This window comes from Perca flavescens, chromosome 8, assembly GCF_004354835.1.
Source record: "Perca flavescens isolate YP-PL-M2 chromosome 8, PFLA_1.0, whole genome shotgun sequence".
NCBI lineage: Eukaryota > Metazoa > Chordata > Actinopteri > Perciformes > Percidae > Perca > Perca flavescens.
The window spans coordinates 5,155,683-5,173,840 of NC_041338.1; the positions used below are offsets into that span (position 1 = coordinate 5,155,683).

Below are 18,158 nucleotides of genomic sequence, written 5' to 3' on the forward strand. Positions count from 1 at the left end.
TTTGGTTAATATTGCTGTTTATTTTTTAACTCATAAATGCGTATCCTTAAAATGCTATTGCAAATAATGTTGCACACCAGACTAAAAAGATGACTAATTGGCCAGAATGGCCTCCATCATATCAATCCCAAACAAATCAATTACCAAAGCGTGTCATTCTTGTTTCTCCATGTTGAAGTAAACAAAACAGAACCTTTTGCCCCGATTGGATAGTTTGACTTCTCCTCCGATTGGATGGTCAGTGGGCAATGTGCTGATTGGCTAGTCAGCTCAGGGTTCAAAATTTTAGCTTGTAACTTGTAGCTTAGTCTGTAACTTCACACACTTTGTGAAATGTCACTGTTGAAAATATTCCTCCACAATTTTTATTTACACATGCACAAAATAATTCTTCAGCTACAAAACATTTTACACATTTGCAAATTACTGTATATCTGTGTGCACAAAACCTTTTCACACAGGCACAAAATAATTCTACATAATTTCACAAGCTCAAAATATTTAAAAACGTTATTTGATTCCATACTCCTTTGAATACATAGGTAGGCCTGGTGGTAAGGACACATGTCAAAGCATGTCGTGGAATCAACAAGTTCTCTAAAATATACATAAAAAAAACATTTGTCCAAGCCCTACTCAAACTACTCAGAAGTGTTTTCCTGATTTGACACTCCCATCGACATATCATCATTTGTCTGTTCCTTTAAAAAGGTTACAAATCACCGGTGGAAAATAAATCGCTTTTATGACTTTACAATGCTATGGTTAAGGTTTGGTTCAATTTAAGCACAACAACATCTTGGTTTAGAGAAACATTATGGTTTGGGTTAAAATAAGTACTGTTTAGGCTACAAAAACACCATGGTTCTATTAAGGTTAGGGGATTTTTGTCGATGTTTTGTTGACCATTCCACTCACCCGGACCTGCTATACAGACTTGGCCACTTTAAAACATCTCCTGATTTCCTCCTTTGCTCTCATGATAATTTCTACAGTCGATAGAGGGCATTGTCACTTGTAAACACATGTTGTTTTGGGGTACTTGCTGAAACGACTGATGCTGTCGTTCTTCCTGGGAGGACAGTCTCAATTCAAAAGTAGTTTATATCTACTTATTGGAACACACCGTACATTAAAATCACATTGTAGCCTGTAACCTAAACAGATAATAAAAATAAACATAATCCACTATGTGTGTTGTTAACTGTCATAGCTAGTATTTAGATAGTAACTGCTGTGAATAGGGCAGCTGGCAATTAAGGAAAGAGCAAATGCCAGTCTGTGTGTCTGCAGACAGCCTCACTGTGTTGCCCTGAGTTGGATCTTCATGTGATAAGGTTTGGGAGTCAGTGTGACCCCATAGACTGGAGAGTAGTCTGGCTCTCCTGCATCCTCAGGCCAGATGAACTTAAACTTCCTCAGCAGGGTCACCATGATGAGGAAGAGCTCCATACGAGCCAGACCCTCTCCGAGACACATACGAGGACCTGGGACATAAAAAAGATCTCAAAGTCATCTAATGAAGCTTAGCAAAAGTTCAATCATGAAGACTATCTTATGTTACTCATGCATTCTCATTACCCCCTCTTTCTCTCTCCCCCTCTAAAGTTACAACATTGTTGCATTTTTCATTTGGTCACATGAGCGATACGGTCGCTTGTTTATTGAACAGAATATCCAAAACTCACCGACAATTCTGGTCTCAGAAATAATGGAGCAACACCACATTTATAACATCTTGGGTTTTCTGGTTCTGCTTTAGGGTTTCTAATATTTTAGAAGAAGGCGATCAATGTGAGCAGCTGACACACAGCGAGTGAAGGAGAGAAAGAGAGATGACAATGCCACACAGACGCCCAACCATGGGGGCTCAGAACAGCTTATGGATATGAAAGTTATCAACTAAGTCATATACAAGTCCGTAAATTGTTTGCAAGGTTAAAATTGCAGGCTAGTAAATGCTCTGTTTTTGGTTTACTTCCTGTATTTGGGTCAGATCGCATTCTCACCTGAAGCGAATCAAACTCTAATCACTTGGAAACAAACCGAGACCCCCGTTTTCAAGCGGACCAGAGCTTGTTTGTTTGATCCGCACCATAGTTCGGATGAGCTTTCACACCAGCCCAAACCAACCGGACTATCCGACCAAACGCACCAGGGTTAGTTTTTAAACAGACTAAACACGGTAGGTGTGAAAGCAACTTTAGTTAAACTGCTCAGATTTAGCCAAAGTCTCTATCAGCAAATCATGTCCATGCTGTTAACATTTAACAAAAATGTCTCCTCTCTATTGCTGTCAGCTGTCATTTCAGTGTGAACTGAAACCTTTCTCCACCCTGCCTTTAGTACATAATTTCCAGCGTCCAGGTCTGAGATCGCAAAGCCCGCCCCACTTCTCAACGGTCCAGATTTCAGCCTCCTCTTCATTCATCACCACCATCGTCAGTGTCTAGACTCCATCATGGGTACCTTACACTACTCATGGCTTCTCTAAACCCTTTAAAATATGATGCCGTCACAATGGGGTCTAATCGCCGAAGACTTTGTTAGTTAACATCTATTGTGCATGTATTAATTATATAATTGTTTACTTAAATTAGTCTCCTGACTGAACAACGGTTTGATTAAATCCACTCTGTCTGCATACCACTGAAGGTGTGATACAATTGAGATTTTTTTTTGGTCATGCGCTCATACCTGCAGAGAAAGGCATGAAGGCCTCTGGTTTAACAAACTCTCCTTGGTCACTGAGGAAGTTTTCAGGGTTGAATTCATTGGGGAATTTCCATTGTCCCTCCTCATTCAGCACTGAGGTCAGGTTAGGGATGATCAGTGTGCCCTGAGGAGAAAATGAAGCAAAAGAGCAAAGGGCATAGAATAAGGCAGAAAAACATTTGTTAGAGGATTTATTTAAAGATACAATATGTTAACATTGCATTAAAATGTCTAAAAACTACCATACCTATGTTATATATTTTTATGAGTTGTGTTCTTACACTATCCCAAATGTTTCCACCAAATTTCAAACCCAGAGAAATCTGTTATTTAATTTTTTGACACAGGACGTTTCCTTTAGTCGCCTGTCAGTGGCATCATATAACCTTTCGCCCTCTAGTTACTCGTAACCTCCGTCAGAACACGGTTATCCAGATGATACGTACGTACGTCACAGAAAGAAATACTCTTAAGTGTAATACTGCTTTTTTTTGCCATACAGCATCATTTTCTGATTAATTACATGCACTTTGCAACACAGTAATACAACAGAGACTTTATTTATTGATACATTTCAATATCGATCCAGCTTAACCTTACTACAATGTGCTGGTTGACAAGTAGCTAACGTTAATGCTTATACTTGGTAGGTAACATTATGAGGTTACAACATCGTTCAACACGCTCATAAAGTTATTTTTAGTAAGATTATTTTTACCACGGTTAACAGCACTGGGCTAACCCACGAATAAGTTCACTAGTAACGTTAACGTTAGCTGTATAGATAGATGATTAATCAAATGCTAATTTAACCAGCTAGCACACAACGGTCAGTCTGCCTCACTTCCCCGGCGCAGAGAGACTTCAGTCGGGATGACAGCTGACAACAGCCCCGGGACATAACTAATTACCATTAGCCGCCAGTCAGCTAGCAGACAGCCACTACCATTACAGCAATCCGAACCCGGCCAATACTTAACTCCAGTGCCGGATGCTAACAACGCTAACGGCAGTTTAATGAAGCATCGGGAAACAGACCATATCAGACCCAGGCACCCAAGTCAGAACAATGTCGATCCATAAGGTTAGCTACGTCTCCGTTAGCTCTAAGCACCAAAACGACTAGTTAAGATTACAACAAAGTGAAGGGGGAGATAATTCCGGGCAGCTGTGAGATCTTCTGTTGCCGACAACGACCATCGAACATCCTTTCCGTCCCGGAGCTGCTCCCCGGGAATCCCTACCACCATCCGTCCCTCAGCCTCCTTGAGTAACGTTACAACAAACCCCGTCCGCCCCGGTGTTGAAAACATCCAAAAGGTGACACTGATATGTGAAATACAGTATATCGTGATAGTGTGGTTTTAGCTGCTGGCTAATGTTAGCTTGCTGGCTCACTAGCTAACTGGTCAGCTACTAATACAAACCGAATAAAAAAAAACGTAATTACTGTATGTTGGGGAAACTGCAGCTGGTGTTTAACAATAAAAACTACAACTCCCATAATTCCACGCAACTTCCCAACATCATCAAATGTCCAATCCAATCCATTGTTTTGATTGAGAGACCCCCAAGGGGGTAAGTGTCTCTCCACAACGCGTTGCTCCTATGGTGCCATTTTGATGCTAATAAGCCACCACCCCCCATTAGCATCCCATTGACTGCCATTCATTTTGAAGTCCCTTTGACAGCGAATAACTTTATTTAAAGACTTTATTTGTCCATTGTTTATTTCGAAAGAAACACAACAATGTATAAAAGGCTCCATTACCTTGTATCTGATGTTATGGCTCCGTAGCAGATGTTTTTGTAAAAATAGGCTAACAATTGTATCATAACCACGCGACTTACTGTCGCACAGTAGAGGAATTATCGTATAGTACAGGAGAAGCTCGCAGGCAGTTTCGACTTACATTAGCTGTTTAAGTTTGATTACTAATGTTAACTAGCATTTTAGTTGTCAATAATTAGCCTGTGCCTATGTTATGTCCTTACATATACCTACGCTCTCCGTCTCTGCAAGATTTGGAATGATTGAGATTTTTCTTGGCACAACTATCTGTTGATCCATTTATTTTCCCTTACTATGGAGACCCCTAGCGGCAGAAAGTTACATATTGTACGTTTAAGTAACCAAGATTATTTTCCTACCAATATTAAAGTAAGGTACAAACAGTATTGTAATCTGTTTGGAAAATCTGTAGTGTGGACAATCTATTTCCACAGTGCTGTGAAGTAAGGTCTGGCTACACCACACATACATTCTGGAATAAGCAGGAAAAAAACTCTGGGTTGTTTGCATTTCCTAAAACCAATCACACGCATCAACGTTGGCTCTGCAAAATAGTCTCGGGAAGGAACTTGGTCTCGTAGAACCCTTTCAACCCACAAAAGAAAACGACACATAAAATATTAAATGATGTAAGTAGTAACGTAGTTAAGAGTAGTAACGTGAGTAAATTAGCGGGATACTTGGTTAAACGTAATTTGCTCTTACCAGTGTATTGCCGTGTGTGCTTCGTCCATTGCAATCACCACCCAATCGGTCCCAAAATATCCCAGTTAGATAGAAGGTTAAATGCCGTAAACATATTCTTTGTAAAACTTTACAAGCATTCACTGACAACAATCAGGCCTACCTTATTTCACTTTTCATAATTTCGTCAAAACTTGCCGTTTACAACTATAGCGTTAGCTTGTTAGTTTGGGTTGTTCTAGTTGTTTCCTGTAGCGAAGATGTTTTGACACAATATAGCAGTAGGGGAGGGGCGTATCCTGGTTATGTATTTCCTTGATCCAGACTAGAAAATCTGTTACCAACATTGAAAGACACTTAACTTTTTTCTTACACTTACAGCTGATCCAGTACAGTGAGGTTTCTTTCCACAACATTTCACTATAGTGTTCACTATAAAAGTTGCTTCTTACCCTGGGAATGGAATATCCCATGAGCTCTGTGTCTTTAGTCGTACAGTGAGGGACACTGAGTGGAACAGTGTTGGCTATCCTCTGCACTTCATGGATCACAGCCTGGATGAAGAGAGATTTAAACATGTTCTTATGCTTTATGAGACTTGGGGCAGAAAAAAAACAATGAAGACTTTTGTGTAAAAGTAGACCAATAAACTTGCAATATGGGAACCTGCCAGCAATATGCTGACAACCAGGCAAACATCATGATAAATGTTCTACAAAAGCAGTGATTCTAATTGATTTACCCCAAGGACCCCAAAATAAACAGATTATCTCACAAGATATATATATTAGATATATATTTAGATAAAAGTGAAATCATTATGTCAAATATGCCTGATGATTTACCTGCATGTAAGGCATGTTGTGTCTGTCGTCAAAACTGGCCCGATCCTTCCCTTCCAACACCTCGTCGATCTCCTGCTGACAACGCTCTGACAGATACAGCAGAGCGATAACAATAATTTGCAATATAATTAAAATGTGAAGACGATGACACAATGAACAACATGACTGAGCGTGGGTGAATGGTTAAACCTGGATGGAGGTGCAGAAGTAAAAAAATTCCATTTACTCTTGTAACTGAAATAAAGTCGTTTTTTACTTTTGAGTTAGGAACTACGAGGCTTGTCCGTCTTCCCACTAGAAATAAGTCCCACAACACTCTTTGGCTATCATGTCATAAAAGTCTATCATTGGGCCACACCTAATCGAACTGAATCGTTCCATATTCAAATGTATCGTCCCTGAACCATATCATAGTCACTGTATCTAGATACACATTGGGTCGTCTTATCATGTAGAGATGAAAACACCTAATCACTGTAGTTATCTTGTTAAGTGCACATTTTTCGTTCAGTGCAGCCATTGTGTGTGTATTGTAGTAGGCATGATGGGCAGTAACGCGTCACTGTAATCCGATTACTTTTTTGAAGTAACAAGTAAGGGATTACAATTGCAAAAACAGTAATTAGATTACTGTTACTTCCCCGTAAGCAGGCTGCGTTACTGCGTTACTTAACCGTGATTTTGTTTCGTTAGTGACAATGACGTATGAGCGCCGCGATGTCAGTGGTAAACACCGACGTGTAGTGTTGAACAAGAGACAACATGGAGCGCGGGAGAGAGCAGGACCATGCAGCGTTTAACGCTTGGAAGTACCGACATTACTTTGAGTTTGACTCGGTTAAAGGTGACAAAAACATCAGTGTCTGCGTGGGAAGAAAACTTTTATCTACAGCGAAAAATTCCACCGCAAATCTGAGCAAACACCTAGCAAGCTGGCACAGGAATGTGAAACTCACTGAAAAAAAAACTGAACCCCCAACTGACAAATAGAATTAAAAGCGACAGGACTTCGTGCCGCTGAACTGAAGAAGCTCGTCGCTGGCTATATTGTCGAGGACATGCTGCCAATATCCACTGTTGACTCTGAATTGTTCCGACGCATCGTAGAAAAAATATTGACCAAACACGGTGCCAAGCTGCCGCAGAGAAAGTCATTTGCAGGATACCTTGAAAGAGAATACAACATAATGGACGCTAATTTGAAGGCTGCACTCGGAGATGTAGAATTTGTTTCTACCACTGCTGACATCTGGACGGTGAATAACAAAAGTTTTATGGATGTAACAGTTCACTGGATTAATTCCACTTTACAGCGCAACAAGGCCACCCTAGCATGTAAGAGAATTAGAGGCAGGCACACTTATGATGTAATTGGAGCAAGTTCAATTTTAGATGATGGAATATGCAGAAAGAATAGAATTAGGATGAAAGGTCTTTTGCTTTATAGCGTATTCAGGTCCTGCATCATGTTTTTGAAAAGTAACTTAGTAAAGTAACTAGAAAAGTAACTAATTACTTTTGAAAATAAGTGATCAGTAAAGTAACTGGATTACTTTCTTGGAGAAGTAATCAGTAACTAATTACTATTTCCAAGTAACTTGACCAACACTGGTAGTAGGAGAGTTCAAATAAGCATCAAACACCAGACAACCTCCTCCAGCTTTAGATGGTGTACTAATAGCTGGTATTTAAATAACTTAGTCCCATCTGGAAGCAGCATGTTCTTGAGGGTTATTTTCAGACGTGAACATTTGCTCAGGTCCGTATGTACAAAGTAAGGAATCAAATGTTTGGGCCCATGATATGAAGCTTCCATAATGGAGGTTTGTTGAGCTGGCCCATATTCTGCTTCGGGCATTTGGACCAGGGGAGGTCTGGTTGTTGTCCCCTGTTGCTGCTGATACCTTGAATAGCTAGAAGGTGGAGCCTCCAGAACACAGATACATTTACATACAACGATTCATTTGTACAGCATAGTGCGTTATTGTGATTAGCGAGCTATGGAATTTAATTAACTATTTCAGAGGGGACACATTTGTGCTAAAGTGTGCCTTTACTGCAGAAATATGGTGTACCTGAGCTGTTGCTGTGATTTACAGTATACTGTCCTTTTATAACTGAAATATATATATATATATATATATATATATATATATATATTTATATATATTTGCAGCAAAAAGTCAAGTGTATTTTAAATTGGTTGGTGTTGCATCTTGTCACTGCCCTTTTCACGTGAAAACCTTTTTGAAATGTCTTTCATGAAAAATGCCCTTCTGTTTATGACTTTCATACAAATAATTCAACAGCATGAAATGAATAGATACAACGTTTAGATAGAAAATCAATGATAGAACTATGGAGCCAATGGCAATTTACATGTGCTTGCATACCTTGTATGTGTGGGTAGGTCATAAGGTAGAGGAAACCAGTAAGCAGGGTGTTGGAGGTAGTGTCTGTCCCAGCAAAGTGAAGATCTAGACTGTACATCCTCAGTTGTTCTTCTTCAAAGGAAGAACCATCATCGCCTCTCTTAAAAAATGGAGAATGATTGTTTAATACAAACAGACATTAAATACAATCATGCCTTACTGATACACACAAATACACACTATGGGGCAAAACTATACACGCTAGGCTGTTCTTTTTTGTTTATTTTTTATTGATAAGGTAGAGTCTATTAGAGCAAATATTCAGCCTGGGCAACACCTTCATGTGGACTGTCTTTCCTTACTTAGGCCGATTTCCATTGAATTTTTCCAACCTATCAGCCTCCAGGAGTTGCTAAACATGGCCAAGAAAATGAAAATGTCCTTTTGTCCACAGGATATAATACCAGCCTCATTATTTTCAAAAGTACTTCCTGCCATTGGCCCTAGTATAGTGGCTATTGTCAACTCTTCATTGGCCACAGGTGTCCCGTCCTATTTTAAACATGCCACTATCCAACCTATAATAAAGAAGACTAATCTGGACCCAACAGTGTTACAAAACTATCGCCCCATTTCAAAGCTGCCATTATTGTCCAAAATTCTCGAAAAAGCTGTGGCTAATCAACTTACAGCGGTTTTAGAGAAGTTTGAGATATATGACAAATTTCAGTCAGGCTATAGGAAGAGACATTCTACTGAGACTGCCCTGGTGAGAGTCCATAATGACCTTCAGATGGCCTCAGACGTAGGTTTATTATTATATATTATTTACTATTGGTACTTTTAGACCTCAGTTCTGCCTTCGATACAGTCGACCACCATATAGAGATTACATGAATGGGTGGGTATATCAGGTGTGGCCTTGGACTGGTTTGCGTCATATCTTTCGGATAGAACTTTTTATGTCTCTATTGGGGATTGTCATTCTGCATCATCGCCCCTGCCTTGTGGTGTTCCACAGGGTTCAGTGTTGGGCCCAATATTATTCATTTTATATATGTTGCCTCTAGGTGAGGTTATTCACAATTTTAACATTTCTTATCATTTTTATGCAGATGACATACAGCTAAATTTTACTTTTAGGCAAAATGAGACATACAAACTTACTAGGCTCCTAGATTGCATAGATGCCATAAACAACTGGATGACTGAAAGCTTTTTGCAGTTGAATCCAGATAAGACAGAGGTTTTAATTGCCAGACAGTGCTATTCCTCTGATCAAGCAGAACATTGGTCATCTGTCATCTGCGGTCTGGCCCAGTCTAAGGAACCTTGGGGTGACATTTGACAAATACCTATCTTTTGAAATTCATATCAAATCATTGACCAAATCCTGTTTTTTTCATTTACGCAATATTAGCAAATTAAGGGCTGTGGTCTCTCAGTCAGAACTAGAGATGCTCATCCATGCTTTCATTTCCTCACGTATTGACTACTGTAATTCACTCTTCTCCTCACTCAATAAATCTGTCCTTCACCGCCTGCAATCCATTCAAAACGCAGCTGCTAGGCTTCTTACTAGATCAAACAGGCACAACCATATCACCCCTCTGCTATGCTCTCTTCACTGGCTTCCTGTAACCTACAGGATCCAATTCAAAATTCTCACCATAACCTATAGGGCTCTACATGGTCAGGCCCCTGACTATCTTACCAACATAATTCGCTTACATACCCTCTCCCGGTCTCTGTTATCCACGCCACGCACTCGTCTGAAGACATGTGGGGATAGAGCCTTTGAAGCTATGGCACCCAGACTCTGAAATGCTCTACCAACCGGCATTAGGTTTGCTGAGAATGTGGACAGTTTTAAGGGACTAGTGAAGACTCACTTGTTTAGGCTAGCTTTTGGGTAGCCTATGTCTTTTACTTATTTGATAATTGGATTTTTTGTATTTGTATTTTATATTATTGACTGTTTTATTGCCTATGTACATTGTAAAGCACTTTGTGACCTTGTCTGTGAAAAGCGCTGTACAAATAAATTTTACTTACTTACTTGTGGGTACATTTGGTAGTGAGCTGAACACTTAACACGCTACACACACACACACACACACACACACACACACACACACACACACACACACACACACACCTTATCCATTTCATCCAGATAGCAGTCAACAAAGTCTCGTGGCTCTCCAGGTACTCGGGTCTTCTTGTGCTCTTTCATCAAACGAATTGCAAGATTCTGACAAGTCTAAAAAACACTCAAGTTCAACATTCATAATTTGTATTAACTTAAATTTATTTCCATTCCACTGTCAAATTGCTTGCTATGTTTTAAATGTTGTCACTGTATGTATGTGTGTGAGGTTAGTAAAAACATCCATTGTACCATTAATGTTTTTCTTTGTTTTATGTTTAATCTTTAATTACATTTCTTTTTCAATTTAGACTTTTTCCATGATTTAATATAGATATTTACATTAAATCTTTAGGTCCAATTAACATACCTCAACATTTTTAAAGGCCTTGGCGAAGGGCAGCGGCAGGCCACGAATAATGGGAAAAGAGTCATAGAGCTGTAAAAGAAGATACATCATTAGTTCATTTCAATCCAAACCATAGCCTGTACAAAATATGGAAGTAGTTTCCATATCAGCCATAGGTTTCTGAAGAGCCAAAATGAAGCTCCAAGTGGGTGACTCCTGTTGGCTCCGACAGTCAAGGTCTTGGAAGTGGGTTATGCCGTCTAACTCTTGGCTAATCCAAAAATGGGGAAAGAGGTGGAGAGTGGATGGCTTTTCCTAGGGTTTCCGGATGTTAACACAGAATTTTATACATTACATTTTGCAGCTGAACTTTGCCTATTGAATTTGAGCAAGTTGAAAAAAACGTTGAATTTTTTATTCTTTGTGAACTTATAAAAGGTGAGAATAAGTTGCTGAAATTTCAGAGGCAAACAATTCAGATACATCATTTCAATGCATAAATATTCAGTGCTAAAAATTCAATGGCTTTTTAATTTCAAAATCCAATAAATCCTTAACACCGGAGCACGGAGTGTGCTTTAAGTCTGTGTTCCCCTGCTGTACCTTCCTGTTTGCACACAACTGTGAAGCCACTTCGACTCAAACACCATCATCAAGTTTACTGATGACACAGCTGTGATGGGCCCGATCAATGAGAAGGCCTACCTGAGAGATGTAGAGGACCAGACCCGCTGGTGTCAGGATAACAACCTACTCATGAATTTCAGATATACCAAAAAAAAAATGATTGTGGTAGGAAGAAGGTGGAAAGGAACTTGGCCCCCATTAATATCAAGAGGTACTAGGTGGAGAGGGTAAACCGCTTCAAGTACCTTGGTGTCCGCATTACAGACGGTCTGACTTAGGTGCTACATACTGACTCAGTGGTGAAAAAGGCAAGGCAGAGACTGTTCAAGAAATGTTGGGTATCCCTTTAAATACTGAGCATTTTTACCTCTCCATCAATGAGAGCGTTCTGATGGGAAAACATCACTGCCTTGTATGGAAATGGGACCAACAAAGAGAGCCCTGCAAAGAGTGGTTTGTTCGGCTGAACACACAATCAGTGGTGCTCTACCCTGCCAAAAGATTATTTACACCAGGTGTTGCAAGAAAAAGGCTAGGAGATTCATTAAAGACCAAAACCACCTGACAAACAGCCTGTTCTCCCTGTTGAGGTCGGGAACAACATACCTGATACATCAGGCAAGTACTGAGAGGCTAAAGAGTAACTTCTACCCTCAGGCCGCTAGGATCCTAAACGAGGAATTGTACCTCATACAATTTCATGTGATAAATGTGTGACAAATAAAATTGGGCCTAGCATGCATTTTACCCTTTGGGATGCTTTGGGAATTACAGTGTCTTTGTCTTATTTATGCAGGTTTAGCAGCTGCAAAAGTGCAATCCTTTTGTGAATTTGAATATTAATCTTGTCGATATTTCTAAGCTAGGTTGTAAGGCAGAAACATGCTTTGACTCACCATGGCCCATGGTCCATTGGATATCTTGGCATTCTCAGTAAAGCATTGAACAATAACTTTGATGAACTCATCATCATACTCGTAGCGTGTACCAAACAGAACCTGGCAGATGATGTTGGAGGCCGCATTATGAAACATAACGTGAGGATTAAAGGGTTTGCCTGTAAAGACAATGTTGACATAAAGTATAACATAGCATTGTACAAGAATACAAGAGAAAACATAGCACAATGCAACATTAATTTATATTAATGAAAATGTATGATCAATGCCCACCTGTTTATATTATCAAACAATATTAGAGTATTTGTGCTGCTCAGATTTCCCTGATTAAAGTTAACCCTCCCATCCATATGAAGATTGTGTGGACCCTCAGATGACATACCAATGCTCTTTTCCAGTGTATCAATGGTGTAATCTATCTCTCCATGAATCCTCTCCTCCATGGAATTCTTCCCCATACCAAAGTTCCTCAAGGTTGTCAGAGCAAAGCGACGATGCTCCTTCCAACTAGAGCCATAATCTGCTAAAATCACACCTAGGTATAGTGACACAAAGAGCATACAGTATTAGCTTACATGTCATCTAATGTCAAATGTTGTCAAAGTATCACTGTCCAATGTGAGCATTGCTGTTCTATTCCAGAGCGTATGTACTTTCCAACCTGTTTTAGTATTAACTCTTCACCGGATATATTCTTTTTTTAACTTTCAAACCTGAGACAGCTCTATGAGGGAGGCTCTATGAGAGACAAGATTAAAATTAGTTAAATTTATTCATAGTAATTTTCCATAGCAAGTTACTCTTGACTAGCCTAGAAATCTAGACTCCCCCTAGTGGCAGCAAATTTATTTGGCAGCCAGGGGGGTCTAGGCACTCTCTGTTGACTTTCAAGCTGCAAAAAACAAATTTTGGTTAGGCCAATCCCATTGTGTATAGAGTCGGTGGGCGGGGCTTATGGCTGCTGCTGCTGGGAACAGCGGACTTCTGGAAGACTTGTAGTTTTCTTTGATAAAAGAACAAAGAACGGCACAGAAATCATTCTTACAAAAGGAAGATGTGTTCGGAGTTTTGCCGACCGGATACGGCAAAAGTTTAATCTATCAACTAGCTCCGCTAATTTCTTCGTTGCTCTGCCTGGTTGTAGCACTATCCTATTACGTGCAGAGGGATTTTGAAAGACAACCGTTTATCCCGCCCCTCGGATCGAGCTCCGTCAATGGTGAGTTCCCTACATCTGGATGTGGGTCTGGCTTGTCAGGCTAACTCTTGACCTGAAGTCAATGAGAAACTATCGCCTTGCTTTCTTGCAATTAGAACATTCTGGTAAAAGTTCCTCATCTCAGGCCATCTATTAGCAAATAATATGCAATGGCTATTTCACATTTTGCTACAATTAAATACTAGGAATTTTCCCAGTCATTGCTGCATGACTTTAGGCACAAAAAGCTTTTGATCAGTCTTGTCGAACTAGACCTGCAAGCAGGTGTGAACGGGGTCCAAAGCCCCCTGGCGCAAGTCGCCCCCGCGAACTGTGGAGGTGATGCAAGTTGGACCTGCATGCCCACGGACGGGATGCTTGTTGCAGGTTGAGAGAAGAGTAGTTAGTAAAAAATATTTGTTGCATATTTTATGATTTTGCAACAAAAGCACTTGGAACTGGCCAGGAGGTAACTGCCGATACCTTAGCCAGTTTCGCCTACACTCTACATTGAGCCAAGACGTAACCCAGAAAGGAGATGAGGAGGCGTGGAACTCACACTTCTCAGCCTTGACGAAGAAAGAGTTCTCCAGTAAGCTTTGCAGGACTGACTGGACATGGTAGACATGCTACTCTTAGGACTTGGACATGGTAGACAAATACATAGCGATGTCTCTCGGCACGTCATTAATCAGATCTTGGAACATAGCAGGGATGTCAGACCAAAGGGCATGACTAGGTTTTCAGTTTCCAGTAGGGGTAATGAAAGCAGTTTTCCACTTGTCACCCTCTTGCATCCTGACCAGATGATAGGCATACAGAGGTCAAGTTTAATTAAGATGGTCACCCCCTGGAGCAATTCAAAGGCGGAGAAGATGAGAAGGAGTAGGTAGCAGTTCTTGATAGTTCTTAAAAAGCCTTGTTTGGAAGAGGGGTCTTTGGTTGGAGAAAAACAGAGAGGAAGTATGGCTCACCAGCAATCTACCCCGTACTGGTGAGCCCTGTATTTTGATGGACAGCAGGCATAGTTGCCAGCCTGACCACAGTATATGCAGAGATTAGCCTGTCATCGACGCTCCTTTTCTTCTGGAGTTAAACTGGTGCACATCAAGCTGCATGGGTTCAGGCCCTCCTGGCTGCAGCCCCGCATAGACGTTGTAAATCCACGTGGTCGAATGGGAGGTTGGTGGCTAATAGGGTTCTGCTTCTTCTTCGAGTCTGTTTGTACTGTAAGTACTGTTTGTAGGTTGTTGCCTGCTGGACGTTAGCGATGGTGTTAATTCATTTTTGAAACGATTCTGCGGCAAAGTGGTGTGTGCTGGGTTCTATCTGCCATAGTGGTCGATTGGTTGGGGTTAGGCATTTGACCTTGAGTGGTTAAGATTGGGATAGCCGATTGGTCAGGGGATAGGGGATAGGAGATATCAGGTTACGTTACCTTGCGTAAGCATGGACGCCTAGCCAATAGTAGCTTGGCGTGGCCATAGTGGGGAAAAACATATCGCATCAGGGACGGCGGGCAGGTCTGGTTTCCAGGAACACGGCAAGGCAGGAGAAACAAGAACAGGCAGGGTTGGTAACAGAAACTCAAACTGAGTGAGTGAACTGGGGAGGCTTAAGTAGTGACTTGATCGCAGATGACTAGTAGCTGTGTGTCCAGGTGAGCAGAGTGGCTGATGAGGTGGGAGTGACCAGTTGGCAGAGTGGACCAGAGATAGGTTTTGGCCCTACCTCCTTTTCTGAAAACTGAATAGTATAGTTTACAAACATACACACGTTACAAAACATATGCTTGTTTCCCTACTTTTGAGTTGTGTGGTGTTGGTAATCTGTAGTACTTTGTTATAAATTATTGGATATTGAAAATGAAAAAAAGACTTATCATGAAATATGTTTGCCATAATTATCTTATAATACACTATTCTCTTGATAATTAATTTTCACACAATATCAATAGACATACATCATTTAGTGCACACTTTGTTTTTCTTAGAATGGCAAAGGGAACCCTTCCACCAAGGTGCTTGTTGCTCCCTTTTCACTATTTCCCAGCATTTTTACTTATCATTTAAATCATCATAAAAACTTGCACAACTATATGTTTTAAGATATATAGTAATCATGATACTTGACCCATCTCTGCAAACAGTACATGCATAGAAATATATACATTACTGTCCTACAGTATGTACTCTCTTTTTTAAGCAAAGTTTGATAATACATTCCCTGCCCTATAACATATCATGACTGTTTTACCTTTCTTCTGGGTGTCATTGACAAACAGGTCTTGGGGTCGTCCAGCAAAATCAGTGCCCTTAGTCACCATAGCCTCCTTCATGGCCTTCATCCCATTGATGATTACAGCTGGTCTGGTACCGAGGAACAGACTGTAGACATTTCCATATGACTTCCTCAGCTGGTAGAGAACAAGATAACATGTCAGTGTTTAATATATATATATATATATATATATATATATATATATATATATATATATATATTAAACACTATATATATATTAAACACTATATATATATATATATATATATATATATATATATATATATATATATATATATATATATATCCCTCCATAACCTCCGCTCCTCCAATAGAAACCTCCTCTCCCCACCACCAGGACCAAGCACCGTACCTGGGTTGACAGAATTTTCACCATTGCAGCCCCCTCCCTCTGGAACTCTCTAGCCATATACATACTGTACTGACCTGGACACATTCAAATCACTTATCAAAACAGGTTATCAAAACCTATTTTGATAAGCATTCACCCTAAAATAATATCACATTTCATCTACTGTTATTTGCTGGTGTTATTGCTTCACTTGTTGTTAATGTGCTTAATGTGCTGGTTATATTGTAAAGTGTCTTTGGGTACTATGAAAAGCGCTATATAAATAAAATGTATTATATCATTATTATTATACACGTAACTAACCCCTTTTACCTAAATTGTATTGAGATATCAGCAGTGGAGATCTCAAAATCTCCTCACAAATATATGCTTCACAAGTATTCTACTGTTGTGTATGTTAGACAACACCCGATGTATAACATGGTGCCATTTTTTTAGCAAAACCATTAGCAAATGTGTGTGGAGACTTGTGCAACTGAATCTGGTAACACTTTATAATAACCATCACTAATAAATGGTAAATTGATAGTTAAAGAAACTTTAGTTATTTTACTGTTAACAAACAATTAAATAATGATTGCTAACTAATTATTACTACGGTTATAATTTGTTATGTCATTATTAGTTTAGTGTAATATACTTAGCAAAAAAAGAAACGTCCTGTCACTTTCAACTGCTTTTATACTTTAAGCAAACTTAACATACGCAAATATTTGCATGAACATTAAAAGATTTAACAACTAAGACATAAACTGAACAATTGTGACAAGAAATGGAATAATAAGTCCCTGAACAAAGGGGGGGTCAAAATCAGAAGTAGCCCTCATTATCTGTTATAAATGTAGATAGTTAATACTTTGTCAATGATTAATAATTGTTTTGTAAACCATCTATAAACATTATTTGGAGGGCTATCATACAGTTGCAACTAATGCTTATAATACATAGTTAATGATTAATAATTTAGCCCCATTAAATCTTTTTTTGGCGATCTATACAAGAGATGATTATCCAATTATTTGTGCACTGATAATAGCTATCTAAATCTTCATAAATGCTTTACATAGTTTTAATTAACTATTAACAAGGTATAATATTCATCAAATGCAACTTTATAATAGCCATCCAAATAATGTTTATTGACGGCTTATGAATGATTTCTTAAAGGGGTGATAGAATGATTATATAGGGTATTTCACACTGTTCCTTATGGTCTCCTAATGGGGTATGTAACATTGGTTGGGCTGAAAATGGCCTGGTTGATATTTTATTGGCCGTTATGCATCCCTGTGTTTTGACCCTATTTGTAACAAGAGCTTTTCTTCCAAATATGGTATGCTCATGAATATTTAGATGAGCTGCGCGCTGATTGGATGAGCGAATCCCCATACACACATATTATAGACGCGCGCTGATTGATTTAGCGAATCCCCATACACACACATTAGAGACGCAACAGAATCTCATATTCCAGACACTGCAATGTTTTGTTACCAAATTCACTTCTGAGACTTTTTTATGCTAGAAATCAACTATATAAAGCTCAAATATTGGCTGTTTTACGAAAATTGATGGCTAATTGCAAATTTGGTAAGACGTGTTGGACTTTAGGAGCTCCACACAGTCTGACGAGAAAACGGCAGCCTGCTGGGCTCCATACCCAGGGCAAAGTCACCCTTTGTGGATTAGCTACTGCACTACCGGGGCTCCGCGGCCGGCTGCCGGCATAACTATAATATATTTTCAGTTTGAATTTCGTCACGGCACTTATATCACAGCTACCCCAAGGTCTTACAAAGCTAACGTTGTGTCTGTTTTCAATGTAAGGCATTTTTATGAACGTCAGGCGTTTTGTTAGGTGGAGCAGATAGCTAG

At 39.6% G+C, this 18,158-nt stretch overlaps 1 protein-coding gene and 1 long non-coding RNA gene across 3 annotated transcripts in view; one reads left to right on the top strand and one right to left on the bottom strand.

Annotated features, from left to right (window-relative positions):
* LOC114559696 (cytochrome P450 2F2) overlaps positions 1-18,158 on the bottom strand; it is a 20,382-nt gene continuing 2,224 nt past the window's right edge. The window contains exons 2-11 of one of the 2 annotated variants that reach the window (XM_028584505.1): positions 15,887-16,046; positions 12,815-12,967; positions 12,430-12,590; positions 10,928-10,996; positions 10,567-10,671; positions 8,430-8,568; positions 6,037-6,122; positions 5,644-5,745; positions 2,698-2,839; positions 1-1,487 (exon numbers count right to left, since the gene is read on the bottom strand). In XM_028584505.1, coding sequence (XP_028440306.1) covers positions 1,300-1,487; positions 2,698-2,839; positions 5,644-5,745; positions 6,037-6,122; positions 8,430-8,568; positions 10,567-10,671; positions 10,928-10,996; positions 12,430-12,590; positions 12,815-12,967; positions 15,887-16,046 — 1,305 coding nt within the window. In that variant the 3' untranslated portion in view covers positions 1-1,299. Of the gene's footprint in view, positions 1,488-2,697; positions 2,840-5,643; positions 5,746-6,036; positions 6,123-8,429; positions 8,569-10,566; positions 10,672-10,927; positions 10,997-12,429; positions 12,591-12,814; positions 12,968-15,068; positions 15,208-15,886; positions 16,047-18,158 lie in introns of those variants that run through there. The other variant, XM_028584506.1, reaches the window with a different exon arrangement.
* Positions 13,612-18,158, top strand: part of LOC114559697 (uncharacterized) — a 27,777-nt gene continuing 23,230 nt past the window's right edge. Inside the window, exon 1 of the long non-coding RNA XR_003693136.1 lies at positions 13,612-13,651. This is a non-coding gene — a long non-coding RNA (uncharacterized LOC114559697). The remainder of the gene's footprint in view (positions 13,652-18,158) is intronic.